Source organism: Fukomys damarensis, unplaced genomic scaffold, assembly GCF_012274545.1.
Source record: "Fukomys damarensis isolate Sample0158 unplaced genomic scaffold, DMR_v1.0_HiC HiC_scaffold_36, whole genome shotgun sequence".
Taxonomy (NCBI): Eukaryota; Metazoa; Chordata; class Mammalia; order Rodentia; family Bathyergidae; genus Fukomys; species Fukomys damarensis.
Window position 1 is genome coordinate 37,730,524 of NW_022900948.1, and position 23,565 is coordinate 37,754,088.

The 23,565-nt window shown below is 42.3% G+C and overlaps 2 protein-coding genes across 6 annotated transcripts in view; one reads left to right on the plus strand and one right to left on the minus strand.

The window, feature by feature from the left end:
- Nucleotides 1-5,861: 5,861 nt before the first annotated feature.
- Ndufa8 (NADH:ubiquinone oxidoreductase subunit A8) lies at nucleotides 5,862-21,482 on the minus strand. The gene is made up of 4 exons (XM_010602966.3): nucleotides 21,309-21,482; nucleotides 14,536-14,699; nucleotides 11,328-11,493; nucleotides 5,862-6,181 (listed from the first exon to the last, which is right to left on the minus strand). Exons 1-4 carry the CDS (start codon nucleotides 21,357-21,359, stop codon nucleotides 6,044-6,046), a joined length of 519 nt encoding a protein of 172 aa, XP_010601268.1. The 5' UTR covers nucleotides 21,360-21,482; the 3' UTR covers nucleotides 5,862-6,043.
- A 75-nt stretch (nucleotides 21,483-21,557) lies between these two features.
- Morn5 (MORN repeat containing 5) overlaps nucleotides 21,558-23,565 on the plus strand; it is a 41,787-nt gene continuing 39,779 nt past the window's right edge. For 2 of the 5 annotated variants that reach the window (XM_010602962.3, XM_010602965.2), the window contains exon 1: nucleotides 21,558-21,700. In XM_010602962.3, the coding sequence (XP_010601264.1) occupies nucleotides 21,654-21,700 (47 nt within the window). In that variant the 5' untranslated portion in view covers nucleotides 21,558-21,653. The remainder of the gene's footprint in view (nucleotides 21,701-23,565) is intronic. The other 3 variants (XM_010602964.3, XM_010602963.3, XM_033759061.1) reach the window with 3 other exon arrangements.

Below are 23,565 nucleotides of genomic sequence, written 5' to 3' on the forward strand. Positions count from 1 at the left end.
TTTTTATTTTTTAAATAAAAACCCAAAGCCCTAGTGTTCCTTCCCTTTTTTTCTCCAGTTGTTCTCATCATTAAGATAGAATCCTAAGCTTATCCCCTGCTCCCAAATAGAAAAATGCCCTTGTGGGCCAAGGATTTAGCTCAGTGGTTCTGCTGCCTGCCTCAGAAGTGCAAGGACCCGAGTTTGATCCTCAGTACAAAAAAAAAAAAAAAGAAAGAAAGAAAAGAAAATGTCCTTGTGTTATTTCTGCATCTGGGGTCACAGATTTCATGACTAACTAGGCTATTTCTTCTGGAAAGACGATGGTGATACAGCATTTGTTCCAAATAATTATCAAGCACCGGCTATGTATCCGCCACTGTAGACAAAGGAGTAGATATAACAGCAAGTCAAATACGGTTCTTGCTCCTAAGAAATAGGACAGCAGAGATGTGTACGATGCTCTTGGACAGAAGGAAGATGGGAGTCTCTGGGGTGGGGGTGGGGTCGATGGATGCTTCACAAAAGAGATCAAATTTGAGCTAAATCTTGAGATTCAACAAAGAGGTGGGGAAAAGCTTTCAGGCAGAGGTTGGAGCAGGAGGAAAGGCACCAAAGGACGGCTTTGGAGCACCAAAGGTCGGAGCTGAAAGCTGGAGAGCTGTTGCATTAGACTCAGGGACACTGGCTGTCATGCTGAGTCTGGACTTTGTCCAGCAGACTTCGGAGACATCTATGACAGGAAACGTCCCCATCAGGATAAAGGCAGATGTAAACAAGCTGCAGCCTACCTCGGGCCTTCACACAAACCATACTAGCCTCGGGGTTTGCTCCCCATTTCCTAAGACTGGGAGACCCTTCCTTTGTCTCCTTCTCAAATCCTACTTCCTCTGAGAGCCCTTCCACCACCTCTCTTTCTAAATATCCCAGCCCAGCTACTCACTCTCATATTAACCTCATTTAGCTCCTTCTCGGGACTTTATCACAACCTGAAATCATCTGTTTTACATTTGCTTGTTTATTGCCTCTACCCCTAAAACAAGCACTCCTTGGAAGCAGGGCTTGTGTCTGCCTTGTTCAATACCCAGGCCCAGAAGGCAACCAACACATAGTAGGCTATAAAATATTGACTGAGTGAATTTAATTAATTAATGCCACTCCCCAGACCAATTAAATCAGAATTTCTCCAGGTGTGATCCAGATACCAGTATTTCAAGGCCCTCGGATACATCCAAAGTACACCAAGGGCTGAGAAATTGATGACCTTGAAGGAGAGGATGGCTTCATTTGTTTCCCAGGTCTACCACTTCCTATATATGATTGCATTTAATTTAAACATATTCCTTGTGACATATCTTACAAGAGATCAAGACCAACAAAGATGTCACAACTCCAGACTGAAACTTCTATGTGGTAGAAGGAACTTTTCAAAGCCCGAGTACATCACAGTCTGTTCCAGGGAATAAGAATACACTCTGGCATGACAATAATGCCAGCTACTCAGGAGTCTGAGGGAAAGGATCACAATTCAGTGAGACACTGTCTCAAAGTAAAGAAAAAGGAGCTGTGTGGAGCTCATGGTAGGACACCCCTGTTGGTTCAATCCCCAGTATCATTAAAAAAAAAAAACAACTAACCAACCAGCAAGCTAGTAACCATCCTGTCGTATACCAAAGCATTTCGATTGGGATTTGACACCTACAAAGATGGTAATTTAATCTCAAATAGTTACTCCTACTTCTACACAGAAGAATTTGTGATTTTGTAGCAAGGAAGGGGTTATTTGCTAGATGTGTGTCACATAGTGAGCAGTAGGATACAGAAAGTAAAATAAGATAGAAGTCCAGCTCTTATAGCAGTCTGACCAAGGCAGATAAAACTATACCGAGGGCCATGACCCCAGTGTCATGTGCTTTGCCGCCATTTATAGAAGCGTAGCCTGCACTTCTTGTGTATAACTGGTTAAATCCTCATACTCATATCCAAAGGTAGGTATATCATCATGCTTCCCCTTCCGTCTCTACACACAAGGAAAACAAGGCACAGAAAGGTTAAGTAACTTGCCGAGGGTCACAAGGCTACGACACAACAGAGCCCGGATTCAAATGTACACAGCCGGACTCCATATCCCCTGAGCCCAGGCATCACGCTACACCGTGTCATGGGAACAGTGGGGCAGGAAAGACCACTCGGCTATAGGAAGGGGATGCTTCCTGGGGAAGACAGCACTCGTGTTTGTCCTGAGAGATAGGTAGAAGTTCAAGAGGCAGAGATGGAGGAAGGATTGTTTCCTGGCAATGGATAGCAAGCAATGTAGATTTAGAAGTTGAAAAGCAACGAAGGAATGGCAGTTGGCAGTATGTAGGGTGCACAGAAGATAACAGTGGGGGAAATGGGCTAGCTAGGTCCAGATTGTGCAGTGCCAGAATTCCAGTAAGGATGTGGGCTTTAGTTAGAATACATTTGGGAGCCACTGAAGGTTTCTGAGCAGTAGAAACAGGTGCAGCAAATTGAGAGGATGGACTGGAGAAGATGCCAACAGGAGACCAGTTAGGAAGTAGTTTTAATCCAAGCAAGGGGAACAAAAACAGCCCAGGACAGTGACAGAGATAAAACAGGAAGGAGCAAGTGTGAGAGGTTAAAGAAGCAGCTCAACAGGACTTGGTGTTAGACTGGAAGTTGGAGAGTTGAGAGCGGAAGGAGCCAAAGATGCATCTCATGTTTTGACACTGGGAGGATGGAGATACCATGAACTCAGATAGGGAAGACAGGAATGGGCTTGGCAGAGGAAGAGGGGGCAGATAAATTTCCTTTGAGAATATAAAGAATTAGTCTCATTATTGCCAAGCCAAACCAGCAGGAAGATTTTCTATTATTTGAAGCCCTGTTTAGGGATTCTTCGTACTAAATGCTTCAAATTATTTCGTTTTTGTTTTTGTTTTACCTACTGGAGTGGAGATTTACATTTGTTGCGGGGCGGGGCTGTTAGGAAATAATTTAATTACTTAGGCCCTTCTGTCCTCAAAGGCTACAGTGTCATGTAAGTCCATCAAGAGTACAGGAAAGCCAAAAGTTAGTTTCTTTGTTTAAGGAATTCAAAGCAAGTTTTGGGAGATGGGAGGGAACACGCATTTCTGTCCAAGCTGGGCAAAAGTTAAAACATCCTAGAATTAAATTCGAAAGCTTTAACAGTTCAGGACGTTTGCTTTGATTCTAAAGAGGTAAGCTGGCATTTGAAGGATGATCGGTGGTAGACACTGTGGCAGGTACAGTAGGGCATAGATTTCTGCACACAGAGAGACAGTAGCTTTATTCCTTTATCACCCATGTGTAGTTGATAGGGCAGCAGCATTAGCATTGACAAGAAGCTTATTAGAAACCTCAGTCCCGGTGCTGGGGATTTAGCTCAGTGATGCTGCCGCCTGCCTTGCTAAGCCCAAAGTCCGGAGTTCGACCCCCACCACCTAGGGTACCTCAGACCTAATGGATCTGAATCTTTTTTTTTTTTTTTTTCTTGGTACCAGGGATCGAACTTGGGACCTTGTGCTTGCAAGGCAGGTGCAAACCACTGAGCTAGATCCCTGGCCCTGAATCTTCATTTTAATACCATTTCTAGGTGACTCATATGCATTCATTTGTATTAAGAGTGCTGGCTTTGGCATCAGATGTAACTGGGTTTTCATCTCTGCTTTGCCACTTATATGTTACTGACTAGTCAGTAACCACCTGATCTGCTCTTTCATATACAAAATCAGGCTCTAGCCCTACACCTTCGGTTTCACTTTAGAACTGCCTGGGCGATTCCCAAAACTCCAAGCCCAGGGCACACCAATTAAATCAGAATCTCTTGCAGATGGGATCACACCATCCAGATAACAGTATTTAAACTTTCCAAGGTGAATTCCTACATGCATCCAATGCTAGGAACCACTGACGGCTCTGAAGGGCAAGTGTGGCCACTGGAACCAGACAACTTTCACTTGTATCCTGTATCTACCACTTTTCACTCGAGGCTGGGACTTAACATCTTCCTGGACTTTAGCTCCATTCGTGCAGTGGGTTTGAGGTACAAGAGTATCTCTCAAGGGGCACAGCACAGATGACACATCACACGCTTGGCAGGAAGCAGTGTTTAATGAGTATTTGTTACTACTTATGCCAGACCCAGCATCCTTTGCAGTGGAACGTGGCTTGAAGTATCAAATAAATGTCCACCTGTGGCCGTGCTCACACTTCACTCACCACGGGTGACTTCAACCAGGAAATTTAACTTTGCCTCACGTATTTTAAGAATGCTAGAGCCAGGGCTAGTGATAGCTCAGTGGTTCCACTGCCTGCCTCGCAAACACAAGGACCTGAGTTCAATCCGTGGTACCAGGAAAAAAAATAAAGAATGCAAGAGCCAGTCTTGAGAAAGGACTTCCAGAACTGTGTTAGACAGTGACAAGAATGACAAGATAAATGTGTTTAAAGCAAAGGGAGTATCTCAAGGGAGATCAATGGCAGTGTCTTTTATTGTAATAAATTTTATTTAAAAAATTTTTAAAAAATGTAATACATTTTAAACTTAAAAAAAAAAAAAAAAAAAAAACAAGAGCCAGACCTGATAGTACATTACTGTAATCCCAGCACTCTAGGAGGCTGAGGCAGGAGGACAGTAAGTTCAAGCACAATCTGGGCAATTTACCAAGAACTTGTCTCAAAACAAAAAATAAAAAAGGAGCTGAGGATATACCTAACTCAGTGAGAAAAGCCTGGGTTCAATTGCCAGTATTGATTTCCCACCCCACCACGCACACAAAAAGAATGTAAGAGTCTATTCTTTCTCTCAAGTTGGAGGGTCTGAGGCAAAGGCAGTGGGCAAGCACATTTTCACAACAGGTGGGAGAAGCAACCAAAATGCTTCCAACTGTGGGGTCAGCGTGGTGTGAGAGGGGCTGGGGCAGACCATACAGAGATTTTCTTTGAACCATCCTCAAACACTATGGGCAAAAGGCCCTGAAACTCCTCTGACCAATGCCTCACAGCAATCTCCTCTTTTTGAGAATCTAGAATAAGAGAAGTCTTAAGACATTTGTCCAACTGCTTTACACACTTCTGTAAAGGAGAAACCATGCCACAGGGAGCTGATAGGATTCAGGAAAGGTCCTACACAATTTAAAGCCACAACCAGAAGGTACAGACTGACAGGGAGGAAACAGGCTAGTAGTGAAAAAGGAATTGAATTGGGGGTGGGGATATAAGAATGCTTTGAACCAAAGAGCTTTATAAACACTTGTGGCTCTAACCTGCCCAGGAGGTAGATAAGCATGTGCCCTTTAGTTTGTCCTCAAATTCAACCTCTGACAAGAGGTTAAGGAACACACCCAAGGTTGGAATTGACACTCAGACCTCCCGACTTCCTGGCTTTGGAGCTGGGAGCTCAGCCTCCACCTCCCTTGTCTATCAGGAAAAACATCTGGGTTATAATGCTTGAGGATGGGCTATCAAGGGGAAATGGTGGAAGTTAGGTTCTTGAAGAAACTCTGAGCAAGACTGCCTAACACCCAGCCAGGAGCCCCTCCCGTTCCCTGAGTCACAAGGCTCAAACATTTCTTTACGTCTATCCTGGATGCCTCCCTAGAATGACCTTTAAGGAAATCTTCCTACTTGAAACGCTGGATGTGAAGAAAGAGTTGAGACTTCAAAGTGAGTGAACACACAGGGGCCCCTGGGAGCTGTCTCAGGTAACGAAGCCCTTCCTTTACATGGCTTCTCTCCGTGTTCTAACGTGGCTCCCCCGTGCAAAGCGGGAGGAACAGGCAGGTCCACAAGAAGCAAAAGCAAGGGGAAGTCATCTTTCAAGGCCAAAAGGTTACATGAAACATAATAAAATACAACTGTTTCCTTTAAAAATTTTAATGGACAGGAAATGGTATAGAATAACTGCCAAGTCACATAAATTAACTTTTTTGTTAATGTTTGTGATCCAGGAAAGAACACACTATCAGTCGATGCAAACTACTTGGGCGTTTTCACCAGGCGCTGTCTGGGCGCATGACTGAGTGTGGCCACAGATCCACCTTTACATGGTCCAGAAAGAGGTGCGGCTGCCGTATTTGGCAGGCTTCAGGTCTCCTTCTATCTCAGGGTTGGGCTCCGGTCTTGGTCGTGAGTGATAGGGATTCTCCGGTAAAGGTCGATCTGTTTTCACTTTGGTGACCTGAGAAGGGTAAAGACAGAAGAGGCAAAGTTGAGAGAAAGGTTGCAGTTGTCTGTGACCATAAATGAGCCCCCTGGTGTCCTCTCTGCACTTGCTATCCCAGCTGCTTTCAACTTTATAAGGCCCCAGCAAAGCACATTTATTCCTTGAGCAAAGGCTTGGAAATCCTACTTTGCGTCATTCCGCACAGTGCAAGTGGAGGATGTAGAAAGGAATGTGATACAGCCTGTCCTGGAGCTTGCTGTTTGGTGAGGGAGACAGAATATCAACCAAGGCCTCTTAATTACCATGTTGTCCAACCACCACACTGGAGATGCGAACTGGGTGAGACTGCACTTCGCCCACACTGAAGGCTGGGGTCTGGACTGTTTCCGAGAAGGAGGAGCAGGAGTCAGGCAGGAAGATTAGAGAGGAACAAAGGGTACCTACGCAGACCGAGGTATGGCTTTAGAATGGCCAAAGCAAAGGCTGCAGGGAGACCTAACCTGTTAGGGAGACTCCTAACCAAGTACGAGTGTCGTCGGAAATGATCTGAGCACAGTATTCCACATCATTCTTATGCTCTTATCTGTCATTTTGCAGAGGTTCACAAGGCCTCCTGGCTAACAGTGGAAGGACTAAGAGGCAAAGCCAGATCTGACTACTCCAAAGCCTGTAGTTTGTTTAATGTTACTGGCGACTGAACTTGGCGTCCCATCAGTGTTAGGCAAGACACTACTTCCGAACTACATCCCTATCCCTTTTATTTTGAGACAGGGTTTCACCAAATTGTCCAAGCTACCCTCAAACTTGTGATCTTCCTGCCTCAGCCTCCTAAGTAGCTAGGATTATAGGCATGCTCCACTATAACTACCTTAAAACCTGCATTTTAAAATCCCATACAACACTAGTACACAAGCTGGATGATACAGGGTACTGAGTGATGTGCAAAGGTGTTTGGATTTTAATCTGGAAGCAGGCAAGTAACTAATCAAGTCTATAACCTGGAAAGTGTGGAAGCTGGACTGGAGAGAGGCAAGACCAAGCTCAGGGAGCTGAGCCAACAGGCCAAGTGAGATGGTGAAGTGGTAAACTGTAACAGGCAGAGACGGAAGGTATCTACATCCATATCACCCTAATAGTCAACAAAATCTCAACTGCAAGACTACCAGAAATAAAGGAAAGTAAGCAGACCGTAGTTATTGGTAGTCTTCTGACTGCTAATCCAGAGGCAGGAACTTTAAGCAACTCCACATAATATGACCAAGTTGATCTATATATATACATGTACATTCAGAAACCATGTGTGTGTGTGTGTGTGTGTGTGCGTGCGTGTGTGCAAACCATCCTAGGTGACAGGTGAGGATCAGGAAGACTGACCTGCCTAAGGTAAAGATACCTGGTAACATGAGAGCTGGAGCTAGAAGTGAAGTCTTCTTCAGTTCTGTTTCTATTTGCCTTGAACAGCTTTCCCACCTTTGCATGCATACTTACAGAAAACTAACGGTTCCTTACTGCCTGACAGAGTAATTCTAAATGCCTTTAGCTGGTATCTGAAAGCTTTTTCAAGGAATTCAAGATATTTCTTATTTATTTCAAATAAATTTAATATATAGCTCTTTGTATACCCTTAGTGAAATGCATCTTAAAACATAAGGAGCTACAAAGTAATTTTAATCTCCAGTAACTTCTTTGTAAGTAATGGGTTTTGTTATCTGAGAATTCTCTTCATATTTAAGATGAAACAATCATACCCGTACTTATGATAAGCTATTAAGAGTTAAGATTTTTCACTGCAAGACAATAAACATAGAATTTGAAGAAATGTTTTAAAAAGATGATACAGGCTAAGTCTCACAGGTATTAAATTAAGGAATGCAGACTACTAAAACAAAAGAAGAAAAAAATTAACTTCTTTTTAAAAGCTTTATCTGCTTTTATACCTCTTGCTTCATACTTTAATCCAAAATTGGCATTACTTATAATTTTAATTTTAAAATGTGTTATGTGTTTATTTTCTTTTTTCTTTTTCTTGGTACCGGGGATCGAACTTGGGTCCTTGCGCTTACAAGGCAGGTGGCAGAACCATTGAGCCAAATCCCCGGCTCTTGATGTGTTTATTTTCAAATGGAAAGACAGTAATAAACTATTCAGAGATAGGAGCACTGGAAGTATTGTTTTCCACCGGGAGCCTGCTCTCAGAACAGGGTTCAGGAGGCCCGGACTGGGAGGGCACAGCATGGAATCACCATCCAGACTCGGGGAGGTTTCTGGAACACTTCCCACTTTATTCAGGAAATGCACAGGTTTATAGAGGGTAAGGTGGGGGTGGAGCCAGGGTGGAGTCAGGATATTTGGCACATCGTTACTGGCCACGTTAGTTTTTGGATTGTATGCTTTAGGGGCTGAGGCAATGGAGTCAGGACTTTAGAAGTTTTTGAGAGGAACAGTTTATCTGTCTAAGGTCAGATCTCTACACACCCAAGGGGGTGGATTATTCCAGCCGTAATAGTCCTCAGAGTTTTCTCAGGAGAGATGGGTACAGCACTCCTGACTCAGTGAGACATTAACCTGATCCTCATGGAAGCAGAAGAAAAGTCGGACAAACAAGGCCAAAGAAATCCAAAGGGTGCTGACTTAATAGATTATTGTTCCACTAGGAAAAAAAAAATTAGAAAGGACCGTATAGTTCAAATCCCACTGACTTGAATAATTGTACTGCTATGGCTGGGGATTTAGTTCAGTGGTTCCACCGCCTGCCTCACAAGCACAAGGTCCCAAGTTCAATCCCTGGTAAGAATTGTACTGCTATGTAAAGAAATAAAAGTAAAATCACAGAAAAGGCTTTTTTGGCAGTAAAGGTATTTTCTAATTTAGACATAATTTTAGTTGGATATTAACAGGAGGCAATGAGGCATATAATGCTTTACCATGAGAAAGACTTCAGAATCAGCAGACTCCAAGAAAAGGCTTCAGTAGAAATTCTCATGTAAGAGTTGAAGCTTAGGATTCAATATCTATTTTTTTTTTATTTAATTTATTGGTACATTCTAGGTAGACAGTACAGCTACATTCATTACTGGGATCTTGTACCTTTACATGCCAGGTCTTGGTTCTCATTTTTTCCCCTTGTCCCCACCCCCCCTTCAATACATTTTCTCATATTTTTTTCTTTTTCCCTTATTCCCCCTTCCCTATCCTTCTCACTGTCCCTACACCTTTGGTCCTTTTCTTCTTATTTGCTAATTGTCCCATTAGGATCTTGAGTACTATTTTAGTTTTTCACACCAGAGAAACTATTCAGTATTTGCATGTGTGTCTTATTTATTTCACTTAGGAGTATATCCTCAAAATGTACCCATTTAACTATGAATGAGTCTACTTTCTCATTCTTTATGGCTGAGTTGTATTCCATTTTATAGAAAAACCACATCTTCTTTACCCAGTTTCCAATTGATGGGCAGATGGGCTGTTTCCAAGTTTTAGCTATTACAAACTGTGCCGCTATAAAGATGGGTGTGCATATATCACTGTGGTATGATTCTTTCACTTCTTTTGGAAAGATACCCAGCAGAGGAATAGCTGGGTCAAATGGATCCTCTAATCCTAGTCCTTTGAGGTATCTCCATATTGACTTCCATTATGAAATAAACCCAGAAAAATGTTTCTCAAACTTCACAAAGTAATCAAGAACTGCTTGAAAGAACAAATTATTGAGGAAAAAATATAAAGCAACTTCCTCTTCAACAACACCTCCAGAAAATTAAAGGAGCAGAGGCAAAAGGTCAAACCAATGACCAAGTAAAGGGTTTTGGGTGGCCTATTTCATATAGCATCTCCCATCAGTAAAATGGAGCTATAAGTAGCTTATAGGGTCACTGAGACAAAATGAGAAAGTATACATAAAGTCCCCGATATGTGGTAGGCATCCATTAAGTTATTTTTAATATCGTGGTGATAGGACCGGGGATGTAGCTCAGTGGTGCTGCTCCTGCCTGGCAAGCGCAAGGTCCTGAGTTTGATCCCAGTACTGCAAAAAGAAGAAAAAAAGAAAAAAGAAAGAAAAAAATAAAATAAAGACAGGATTGTGGCTGAGAGTGCAATTCTGCCAAAGGCCAATAGGTCAGAAACTTCAGGGAACGGCTTGATGTCTAAGCAGAGGCCAGCTGGTAAGTAGGAATTCACCGGGAACTCAATACAGCAGGGAAAGGCAAGCAGGTGGGGACAGAATGCAAAAGTGAGTGAAGCTAAAATTTAGACTGTATCCACCTTATTATCACTTTTCTAGCAAGAGACTAGATACTGGCAGACATGACAATCTGCTATATACAAAGTAAAGAGAACCAAGATCAACTGTTGATTGAAGTGCCCAAATACTGCACTGAGGATTCATGACATAAAGATGCTTTACCTTACAAGCAACTGCGAGTCCCTTTAAGGTTTTTAAAAAGAAAGTGACATATGATTTACTTGCCACACAGAGCACTGATATAGTGCAGTTTCATACTAAAACCTTCAATTTCAGAGGATGAATGATCTCCTAAGGACCAAAGTGATCCACCTTCCTCTCCCAGAATTGCATGTAGTTCAGGTCAAGAACTCCCCTCCAACAAGAACACAGAGAGGAGGGCCAGTGAAAGAATTCCGAAAATATTCCAGGAGACGCTAATCTAATAGTGACCATACGGACTAAGGAAGAGTAATAAAGACAGTCAGGCTTCTAGCTCTGATGTTTCCACAGAGGACAGCATCACAAATAAGGTAATATAGGAGAAAGAGAAGGAAAACACACTTTTTAACAATCACGTACTGTTTCATCTTAGGTATGTCTAATCTGAAAAATCTGGCACAAGCCTGATACTACTTCCCCCATGAATTCGACAATAACCTCAAGGATGTTTCTGACTCAAGTGTTTCCCTAACATTTTGTTTATCCTCCTTACTCCTTTCTCTTCTTCAGTTAGCTAACTAATCACATCCACACATGCTGGAAGCTCTAAAGGAGTATCTCTGTTAATTTCCCTTTGGGTTTATACAATCGCTCCACAATTAATCTGTCTGGTAAATCTGTACTTCTTGCATCTAGTCTGTACTCACAGACCCCTCTCTGACCCCTCCTGCCTTCCCCCACCCCAGGTCACAGTGCCACCCAGCAGAGCCGTTTTACCTTTGATAGTTCTCCCAGGTCAGGCCGCACCCAGCCCAGTTTGTCCAGCACACATTCATCAAACTTTGCCTGCTGTTTACGGCAGAAATAAAATGACTGCAGGCCAGAAAAATCAAGGCAGGTCCAGTATTCTGTAAAAGGTTCTGCACAGTGACGCTTTAGCTGCCTGGAAAGGAGGGCTGTGTTAGGAAGCTCTTTGCAAAACAGCCAAACACAAAGTGCAAAAGCAGGCACAAATCTCAAATATATTCCCTTGTTTTTTGAAAAGCATGAGAATAAATACTCTTACCTCATGGGACAACTTCAAAATGATCAAGTTGATAAGCAGTATGTACACACACACTTCTCAGAAATAAAACTCTTTTATACAGCAAAAAGAAAAGGCACAAGTGTTCAAGTACTATCTTCAAAAGGTGAAATCATCATTTGAGACCTATTTATTTTCTTAAAATCTAATTCTAAGGAGTATCAGCTCAGCAATTTTGAAGAGAAGCATAGTCAGAGCCAAGCATGCTGACAAGTCAGAGGTCACTGGCAATGTAAAGGAGGTGGAAGTTCCAAAAGAGGGTGTTACGTTTGAGACCAGCCTGGGCAACTTAATGACTTAGTGGGATTCTGCCTCAAAATAAAAAGGGCCAGGGATGCAGCTAAGTGCAAAGAGAGGGGAAGAGAGGGGAGGGAAAGGGAGGGGACAGAACTGGAAAGAAGGGGAGGAGAAGGAATGGAGAGGGAGATGGTTTAAGGAAGTACCCAGAGGAAACTGCCTTTTATCCCTGCCCTTCAGCCACTCCGCTCCCTCCCCTCCCAGGAGTCAGCTGTGTGACCAGTTTCCTGGGGACCCTCACAGCACTGTAGGGATAACCTGCACCCACACCTCCTCTACCGAGAACAATCACTCTGGCTGGCAGAAAGCTACCGTTTCCCTGGGAGTTCTATCTGCTTCCAAATGCTGTGGCCAAAATGAAGCTGCAAACCAGGGCTCTCATGGTACAGATTTAGTTACCCCCACCTCCACGCCCTCACCTAATGCTACTAACACCAACTTTGGTGGAGAAAAATTCCTTTCAGGCAGGCAGTTATGCACCTTGGAAGCTGTGATACTCAGACAATTTACCTACCACCTCTTGGTCTCAGAAAAAAGTGTTCTGCCAAAGTTCTCTTAGAAAATAATATTTTTTTTAAAAATTGAAAAAACAGAGGCAGGCATTGTGGTGTACACCTGTGATCCCAACACTAGGGAGGCTGAGACAGGATTTTGCCCTGAGTTCGAGGCCAGCCTGGGCTACATACAGTTCGAAGCCAGGCTGAACTACATAGCAAGACCTTGTCTCACAAAATTAAAAAAAAATTAAATAACTATACACATTCAACCTTGTTTATAATCAAATCAATCCCAATTCAAGCATTAACAAACTATCACTTCATACCTAAAAATATTTACTTAAACATACATTCCAGGAAGCAGTGCTGAGGACAGCATAAATTTACCCAGCTTTAAAAAAAACAAAAAAACAGTAAAGGCTGGGCGTGGTGGTGCATGCTTCTAATTCCAGCACTCAGGAGGCTGAGGCAGGAGGATCGCTGTGGGTTCAAGGCCAGTATAGGCTACAGAGTGAGAGCCATGTCAGTCTCAACTACACAGTGAGACCCTGTCTCAAAAAAACAATAAAAAGAAAAGAAAACAACAACAAAAAAAAAACAGTAAGGCAATAAAGTTCAAGAGTTAATAATAACGTTCAAAGCCTTTTATAATCTCATTGCTGGGAAATTTATGCCAAGGAATTAAAATTAAAAGATGAAAAGTGCTACACGAAAAGGTAATCACTACAGATTTATGCAAAACAACCAAATATTGAAATCAGTAATGTTCAATAATAGGAACTGGCCAAGTATATTATGTTTATCTTCAGATAGAGAGTTACAAAGCTATTAAAAATGATCATGAAGACCATATAGCAGCTGGGCATAGAGCTATACACCTGTAATCCCAGCACTCAGAAGACTGAGGTAGGAGGATCACTGGGAGTTTAGGCCAACCTGAGCTATATACTGTAGTGAGTTCAAGGCCAGCCTGGAATACATAGCAAGAAGCCGTCTTGAACCCCTTCCCCAAATGAAGACTACACAGCAACTTGAAAAAGTGTTTCCAATAAGACAGCAGACTCAAGAGAAGGAAAGCAGATACTCTGCTAAGGTGTTCAAGCTTTGGTGTCATTGTAGTGGACATCTGGTTTTGCTAGCCAGCAGTTATTCTCCATTCTTCTGCAACATCTTTGTAATTTTCCTTTAGGGGAGCAATCCCTTGTAGTCTCTCTGCAACATAGTCTGGATGACAGATATACTACTCCTTGCTTTAGGCCTGACCAACTGGGGCATTTCCTCTCCTGAAGCACACCTGCCTCAAAAATACACACAAGGTGTTAGCCAGTGTCAAGGCACTGAGACACAGTGCGGAGGCTGCACTCGAGCCTAAGGCTGGAGAAATGGCACCCTCTAGGGCTGCCAAGCAAGGAGCTAAGCAGCTTCGAGTGGCTGGTGACCATTTCCGCTACAACAAGGGGAGAGTTTCTCTGAACATAAGGTCAACACAGAAAAGAAAGATTCAGAGATTATGAGAAAACAGGGGGCAAAAAACATCTAGGGAGTTTTGAAATTATTGAATTGCTTGGATACAAAAGTGACTGATGCCAGGATCGTTTCCAGACTTTAGAGTAACAAGAGCCACTTCCCTGAATTGAGTTTCTGTCTCTTCTAACACAGCTCTGTCCATTACAGCTATTAAAATGCTCTATAATTACACATCTGGAATTTTGTACTTGCCTGTCTGGCAGTGGCCTCCCTCAAAACCTGACTCGACACATTTTCCTTCCATCACAAGTGTGTTCTGTAGTAATGAAAACAATGTAGTGAATGCTTGCTGACAAGCACTGTGCTGGATTCTGGTTAGATGCCTTTTCAAACTTTTCACAGCAGTACTGTATAAAATAGGTGTCATCAGTTCAAAAATTGAAATTCATAGAAATTAAAGAACATGCCATATAAAAACAAAACCAAAAATAACTATCATTTATTGTTTACCTCACTCTATCTGATTTCAAAGCTCACGAAATTTCTACTAGAATTATCCTCCTAGTTCATTAGCTGGATGTGCACTTATTCAAGGTTACCACGTTTCACCTACACAGGCACTGGTGCAAAGGACTCTTACCTGAAGAAGTCCAGAGCGCACTTGTTGACCAGCTTGCCCTCCTCCAGACAGCGCCTTGGGTCTTTCTCTTCCCAGCGGCACAGCATGAACTCCTTGTTGGCCTTGTCACACTGGGCCCCCAGGTGATGGGCAGCAGCTTTAAGCACAGCAGAGCTGACTTTCACCTGGGGAAGGAACGTGGGAGAGACCAGAAATGAAGCCAAGGGCTGCTTCCTCAACCTTACCAAGTGTCGGTCAAAGCAGAAGGCAAAGGTAGCACTGTTTTGACTTTGCCAAGAGAAAGAAAAGATGGGGCAGCCATGATAGTTCTCTTGGGTCTCTGTGCTTTAGTGGTCACTCTTAGGCTCTTTCATAGACATCATTTTCTTCGTGTTTGCAATAACCTCACTAAACTGGTATTACTGGGCCCACTTCAGAGATAAAGACATGGCAGCCCTAACAGAATCTTGCTTAAAAGAAGAGAAGCATGTGGAACGTAGGGGGAGGAGCCAACTCTGGACAGCTCTGGTGAGTTTCTACTCCAAGAAGGAAATGGACTAAGGACACAAAGCTATGTCATTTCCAGAGGACCAGGGAACCACAGACACTAAGAGACTGGAAAGGATCAGAAAGAGCATCTAGTCCAGCAAATTTTTATTAATAATAAATTAGCAGAATTAGCGAATTTTTAAAAAATCATCACTTAGAACAAATCCAAAGTTTCTATCCCTATAACTATGCCAGTCTCCTTTACTTATATTCCAGTAAATTTTCTTGAAAAGAAACAAGGTATAGTCACAGCTGGGACACAGGAATTGGAATAGTCCCGGACCTATCTAACAGCTGCACCAGCCTCTACTCTGTACTGCCTTTTCCCATACCAATATCACACACATTCACTCATCCACTCGGGTTTGTGGGTTTTTTGTTTTTTCTTTTTTGTGAACAGGGTCACATTATATAGTTCAGGTTGGCCTCATTCTCACAGCTATCCTGCTGCCTGAGCCCCTCAAATGCTAAAATTAGGGGCGTGCACTACCATTCCCAGACACAATGTTTTAATTACTAGAACTTAACAGTATTTTGTTTTCTGGGAGACCTCTTCCTCATTCTACCTTTTCAAAATCATCTTGGCGAGCTGGGCGTGGTGGCACGTACCTGTTATCCCAGCATGTGGGAGGCTGAGGCAGGCACATCCCTTGAGTTGGTAGCCAGCCTTGGCTACAGTGAGCCCAAGGCCAGTCTGAACTACATATGAGACTATGTCTGAAAATATAAAACATGAAATCATCTTGGCTATTCTTTTAGAACATCCCCAACAGTTTGCATGTGAATTGCATTAAATTTAGTTACACACTACATTAGAGAAGAATGAGTACTTTTATAATACAGGTTGAGTACCTCATCTGAAATGCTTGGGACCAGCATTTTTGATTTTTGAAATATTTTACATCTTGGGGATGGGACCCAAGTCTAAACCCAAAATTAACCTTACACACATAGCCTAAAGGTACTGTTATGCAGTATTTTGTACACCTGCTTTATGTTTTTTGGAAGGCTGCTTTTTTTGTTTTTGAGACAGGGTCTTGCTGTGTAGTTTAGTCTGGCCTTGAACTCCTTATTTAGTCCAAGGTGACCTTGAACTTGCAGTGATCCTTCTGCCTCAGCCTCCTGAGTGTTGGGATTATAAGCGTGCACTACCACACCTGGCTGGGCACCTGTTTTGACTGCAAACTGTCCTATGAGATCAGATGTGGAATTTTCCATGTGTATTATCATGTCAGTGCTCAAAAAGTTTCCAATTTTAGAGCATTTCAGATTTGGGATTTTCAGATGAAGGATGCCTTAACTTGTCTTGGGTCTCTGCTCAAATTTTATGTCCCCAGAGAGCCTGCCCTTGATTATCCTATACAAGCTAAAAGCAGGAATCATTCATGTGGTCTACATCTGACTGATAGAATGTAAGCCCCAAGAGGGTAGAGACTTTGTTTTCAACAGAGATCCAAAACTTTATAAAGATATCAATTCTCCCTAAATGAAGCTATAATTAAATATAATGTTTACTATGCTCCAACAAGCACCCAAATAGTGTCTAGCACAAGAAGCTGTTGAACACCCATGTTGCCAGGCTATGGGGATATAACAGTTACAAAAGAACTAAGAGAACATTAATTATGCCTTCTCATCCAGAACACAGTAGTTCTTTCTACTTATCCAGAATCAGATCATTCTTGTCCTTTGGTTAAAATTATAGTTTCCTTCACACAGGGACTCTGCACATTTCTGTTTATTCCTAAATATTTTAGTACTTTTGATACTACCTAAATGGGTAGTAATGAATTTTCTAGAATGTTCAAATCGCTTATTGCTTGATTATACGTTGTACATTCTCTCTAGCCATCTTACTGAATGAATTCATTAATTCTGACATAAAACCTAAGAGGATTATTAGAAAACAATTACCATTTACAACTAAAAATTGTTTCTTTTCCTTTCCAATATTTGTATCTTTTTTCCTTCTTACTCTCTTTCCTATTTTACTTCTCTAACTAAATTCGCCTGGAAAGTACAGATGAGCAGGAACAGCAGGACCAGGCATGGGTGGCCCAAACCTTTAATACCAGCACTCAGGAGGCTGAGACAGGAGGATCGCAATGAGTAGCCTGGGATACATAGTGAGTTCAAGATCAGCCTGAACTACAAAGGGAGATCCTGCCTCAAAAAAAATAAATAAATAAAACAAAGTACCCCACAGCAACAGCAGTAGGCAACTTTTCCCCACTTAAACTTTAGAGCAGTTTGGCACAGTTACTTACTATTGATACCTGGGAGAGCTGTTTAGACACTCATTAAGGGAGTTTCTTTCTAATGCTAACTGGTTTTGCTTTACTGTTGCTGTTATTCTCTACAAGACTAGAATTTTCACATTTCTTTTTATAAAAGTTATAAATGTAACACAGAGCATGAACAGATTTTCTAAAATCTAGTTTGTCAGAATGTGCTATACTTTAATACTAGCGGATTTCATTAGCAAAATTAAGGACAATGTGAGAAAGTTTATAATTTTATTTTTATGTACTTTACATGGGTTAAATTACTAATAAGTGGCAGGAAAAGAAAGAGAATAAGAGAATAAGGTTATGATTACATCTACTAATATTAAAACTGTCATAATTATCCAAACAAAAGTAATGATGTTAAGTCAAACCTGCCACAACTCTAATACATTTATGTAAAAAAATTTGTAAATGTTTGTAATAAAGTTTTGTTTTGTTTTGTTTTTGGTACCGGGGATCAAACTCAGGGCCTTGCGCTTGTGAAGCAGGCTCAGTGCCACTGAGCTAAATCCCTGGTCCTGTACTAAAGTTTTTCAAAATAAAAGTTTATTCAGGTTAACTACATGGACCATTCTTGCTTATTATTACTTGTAAACAGACAGGAGAATATGAAAAAACTTTTTAAAGCTTAATACATTTAAAAAAATTAAATTAGCTGTATTTATTTCTTTGTCAAATGCTCTAAAATACCCTAAGTGACTGCCATAATTAGTCAAATGCCCATGGCAATCATGCATAAAAAAACCTTCAGTGCTATTTACTTCTCTACAAATGCAGAGTTCTCATCAAAATGAAGGTGCAACTGTGTTGTTCAGTATATAAACACCATGAAACTGTTCACGGAATCCATTTCCTAGCTGGTGAACGAGAGGGACAGGCTTGACATGACAAGCATGTCAGTGGCGGCCTCAGAACTGGAACCAGGACATCACTGTCACTGGGACAAGCGAAGAACTTGAAATGGCACCACATCCCCTCACCTCTTCTGCAAGACATGAACTCCAACAGCTGCAGTGTCCTTTCGCAGCTGCTCACTCTCAAATGCATTCAGTTCCCTTTGTCACAGGCACCCAGAATCTCAACATCCTCCCTTACCCGGTCTCACACAGCCACCATGCACAGCAGGGATCAACAGTCCACAGGTGTGAAAAATGAAGCAGAGAAAGTTCCAATCTACAGCCTATCAATCTTCCAGTCCATGCTCCCTGAAACCGTGTCTGCCCCTCTTTTCATAGTACTTAATTTATATACCAGCCCATATATTTTCATTAATTTATGTAAAGTGAAGCATGATACTACTTACCTTATAGAGTCATTGTAAGGATCAAATAAGATATGTAGGAGTACTAAGAACAGTTCCTGACATATAGAAAAGTACATCATCAATATTAGCTAGTATTTTTTATTCAAAATTGTAAATGTGTCCAGGGATTCTGTAGTCCAAAGCTTCTGAATACTTTTTCCATGAGACTGGGTCACAGCTCTTAGTGAAAATGGATTTAACCTGCTCCTCAAACCTGCTTCTTTTTTTGGCTTCCCAAGTCCTATTGTTATGTTGCAAATCCAACATGGATCCACAACCTTTCCTATCTTTGTTATAAATCCATTGCTAAGTCAGATCAATTCCAGATACATGAATGGTACCTGTTCATTCCTCTCTGTAAGCACAGTCACCAGGGAAATTAGGTTCACTAACATCTTTTTCAATTTTAATAGCCACTCAGACTAGTAATCTTGTTTTTTTCTATCTCCAATCCATTCTTCATAAAGCTGCTGAAGTGATCACCCTAAATAACAGTTTTTTACTATTAAATTAGCAACCAAGCCTTCAAAGGATTCAGCCTCAACAGCAGAATAAAACCCCAACTTCCTAGTAAGCTTTCAAAGTTTTCTGGATCCAAACTATCTTGCCAGCCCTCTAATCCACATTTCAAAAGCATTTGCTGTTCTCTCAAAATACTGAACTCACTGTTCCCAGAACCGATTTGTAGTCCCTTGGCATTCTCTCATCAACTTACCTTTGCACATATCCTACCCTTGGAGTTCTTCCATCTCTGGCCATAAAAATGCCAGTCCTCAAGTGCCATTTAGCACCCAAGAAATGAGGTTTCTATTCCCTTAATAGTCTCAGAGAATTGTACAGCTCAAAACATTTCCTACCTGGGTCTGAATATGCTAAAAGCAACAGTCAAGGTGACTGAATAGTTAGGCCTAGAAATTGAGTTTAACAATAAATACCACTCTTTCCCTAAACCATGTCTTCCCCTCTTTCATAGTATTTAATTGTACTGTCTCATATTGCAGTTATTCACATAATTATCTTTGTCTCACCTCAACTGTGTGAACCTTAAAGGAAAATTTATTTCAGAAAGAGAAATCTTGTATGAAACAGAACCTCGATGTTTGTTGAACCAAATTAAAAGTCCAACCAAAAACAGAGTAACTCAGCTGGGAGTGATGGCGCTTGCCTGTAATCCCAGCACTCAGAAGACAGAGGCAGGAGGAGAATTCAAGGCCAGCCTGTGCTTTTTAGTGAGTTCCAGGACAGCCTGAAATACATACCGAGACCTTATCTCAAAAAACAAAACAACCACAACCACAAAAACGGTAACTCAGCTTTAACTCGGCTTCATGGTAGGGCAGGAAATAAAAGACTGGCTCCACAGCAGCACCCCTCCTAGCACCCCCTAGTAAAAGTGATTTTCTTCATTTGACAGCCGTCATCCGCACAGGCATTTAAGAAGACTAAGTGAAGTAATGCATGTAAATCAACATAGTGCCTAACATGTACTTTTTTAGTCTTGCCCTCCCTCTTCTTCAATATCTACTATCCTGTCCTGCCATGTCAGTCTTCTGCCTTCAAATCTTCCATCTCTTCCCATCACCTCACTTACAGGACCAACTGTAAACAAACTGGTGTCTCCTGTGGATTTACTACCAAGTCCTATCTGAGACAAGTGAACCCCTCCAGGGTCAGCACGTGCTACCTCCCACCAACCGGGTCACATCAAACAGAATGTGGCTCCCTAAACACTTAAGGTGCCGCGGAGCCTTCTCATTTTATTGAGTTTTGCCCATAATACGGTAGTTTAAAAGCAAAGTTCCAAATCCAGATCTCGGTTCATGTTCCAACTCCACCACATCCTAGGTGTGTGATGTTGGGCAAATCACTTCTACTCCTAGGGCCTATTTCTGACCTGCAACATGGAAAGACTAATTATATCCTACCTAGTGCAGCTAGGATGAATTTAATAAATTAATGTGTTCAAAGTAATTGTTCCACCCTGCCTGACTTCTAGGATTGGCTTCATCACGTGAGCTGTAATTAGTAGTACTGTTTTTACTTCACTTCTTACAGCACTAACTACACTGTACTGCAACTGCCCCTTGATGTATCTCTCAGAGTATTAACTCTATGACAGCAGGGACTTCATCTCTTATTGCCCAGTTTACGTGCGCACAGTAATTATTCAACTCTCTCTTAACAAATGAACATTTTCAATGTGTCCTGATACCAAACACCGCGCCGCAACCGTCAGCTCACTGGCTCTCCCAGTCCCGCGGTAATGAGCTCTGTGCCGAGGATACTGCTGTACAGTGACTGTCGCTCTCTTGGAGCGTGAGCGCCTAGGAGGCGGGAGGCATACTCCCTTCACAGGGAGGTTTGAACGACAGAAAGTGGCCACGGTCGATGCTCAACTTAAAAAGTACCATTACTATTCACGGAAGGAGCGGCAATCGCTGCGGGGGTGGGAGGCCTAGGGACAGCGGGAGGAGACGGGGTGGAGTAAGGGTGCGATTCCCGAGCTGCGCAGGGGACGTTCGGGGTCAACCCGTGTGTCGGCTGGTGGCGGGGTTCCGGAGCCCAGGGTCCGCAGAGGCGAGGCAGTAGTAGGTCCAGGCCTGGGAAGCCGCAGCCCTTTTGCCCCTCCTGCCTATCCTCCAGACGTGCCTCACCTCATCCACTTTCAGCTCTTCCAGTTTGGGCAGCTCCACTATCCCCGGCATGACGGCGGCAGCCCAGACCCCAGCGAGGAGACCTCAGCTGTATTTCCCGGGTCTCCTTGAACTCCCCTTTCGACTGCCGAGGTACAACAGGCACCTGCGCATGCGCAGCCAGCGACACGCAGGCGCATTACTCTGCCCAACCCGGAGCGACAGACATGCGCAATGTCAAGAAGTTGTGCCGTTCTAAGGGGTGGGGCTTTGTCTTGACTCCGCCTCCCTTCTGGTTGTCATGGTGAGGCGATATACATTGAGGTTCCAGGACCCGAAGGCTGGAAACTGTTAGAAGCAGTCGCCATGGAGTACACAGGGAGCAAATTTATCGGGGAATATGTAGATAGGAGGTAAGGGTCTCTGATTCACTATGCTTTGAATATCCGGGACTGGGAAAAGAAGGCTAACTTTTGCCTCTGCGAAGCCTCTTGCTCTCAGAAACTTTCTCGAGTAACTTGCTCAGAGGATGCAAACCTAGTAAGCAATAGAGCTGAGATTCATTCATTCTGAATATAGGTGTGTATGTGTGTGTGTGTGTGTGTTTACTACCCGCCAGCTTTAGATATGCTAATTATAATAAAATGTCAAGATCCTTGCTCACGAGGAGAGGATAGTCTAGTTGGGAGTGTATTGCCACAAACAAATAAAAAGATAATGTCAGATGACAGTAAGTCCTATGAAAACATATGGACTGTAGCTACCCCGAGTTCATCAGACATACAGTCATCTCTGAGTATTTGAGGGGCACTAGTTCTAGGACTTCACATGGATTTCTTTCCCTATCAGCACTTTCATAAGTTGGATATTACTGGGTGGGGGGGGATTGCTTCTGTCCTGAGCACGAGCAGACTTTCTATTTCTGTCTTTTCTCTATTTACATAACCTTTATACTCACTTAGGGATTATAAATAATCTAGAGAGGGTTAACGTGTATAGGATAATGTGCAGTCAATTATATGCACATCCGTGCCATTTTAGACAAGGGACTTGAGCATGCACAAATCTGAGAGTCTTCCAATCAGTGTTTGAATCCAGAGTTGCAAAACTTGAAGGTACAGAGATCCAACTATACATGCCGTCTTCCTTCAAGGAGTTCACAATTTAAGAATTATTAGAATTATATATGCAAATCATTGTAATGGACTAATAGTAAAAACTATTCAGTTTAACTAATGTTGATTGTTCTCCAAGTACCAAGCCCTAAACTTGACTCTGGTCATAGTTCTTGCCCTCAAAAGGCTCACTCAAATATAGTGGGACAAGTTTACATGACACAGTTAACAATTCACTGTGGTCAGCACTGCAGTAGACAGAAGCAGAGGACACACAGAAATGGCCGCTCCTCCTTACCAACAACTCTGGATGAAAAGATGGAGTCTGTTGTATAGCTGGAAAGATTGAGCCTGAGTGGGGTGAAGGAGAACGCCAAACAAGCTAGGTTTGTTAGGTTTGTTGTTGTTGTTTGGTACTTGGGATCGAACTCAGGACGTTGCACTTGCGAGGCAGGTGCAGTGCCACTGAGCTAAATCCCCGGCCCTATTAGGGATATGAAATACTTCCATCATGGGATTGTGGAGATAGAAAAGAGATGAGGTGTGAGATTTTGATGGAATCCATGCTCTGTATTTACAGGTTGGTGGATTCACAGGGCATTCTGAGTCTGAAGGACAGTGAGATCTATGGTGAGGCTAGAGATGGGAGATAGATTCTGGAGAAAGTAGAATTATATATGGTATGCTATCTCCAATCCTTAATCAACTTTGCAAGGGAGATGGTGTTACCTTCCACTTTTGAAATAAGAAAAGGAAAGCCTAGAAGGCATGAGGCTGTTGAATGGTAGAGATGCTTGGTGGGTACTCCTTATCACAGTGCTGTGAGATAGTTCACGCTGCTTTCAAATAAAGGAACTGGGATTAGGAGTAGAGAAATGTTACCTGCCACCATTATTGATTCACATCTAGGAAGCAATGGAGTCAGAATTTGAACTCAGTTCTGTATCCAAACCATATTATTTATTCCCACAAGGCCTGTTACAGTGGAGGTGGTAGAGTTTTGGCAGGTAGAGATGAAAGATTGGGCATATTAGACACAAAAATTTGAGAATCTAGACTTCTTTTCAATGAGTAATATATTGCAGCAGCCGTGTCCATACTTTTGTCCTTGCAATCTGTGTCTTGCTTGGTTTTTTTTTTTTTTTTTTTTTTTTTTTTTTTTT

Excerpts from the sequence above, each read along its gene's own strand:
- Ndufa8 (XM_010602966.3), bottom strand. The coding sequence starts at position 21,359 with ATGCCGGGGATAGTGGAGCTGCCCAAACTGGAAGAGCTGAAAGTGGAT. Across the intron at positions 14,700-21,308 it reads AAGAGCTGAAAGTGGATGAG|GTGAAAGTCAGCTCTGCTGT; the intron begins GTGAGGCACGTC and ends TTCCTTCCCCAG. Across the intron at positions 6,182-11,327 it reads ACCTGGGAGAACTATCAAAG|GTCACCAAAGTGAAAACAGA; the intron begins GTAAAACGGCTC and ends TACCCTTCTCAG.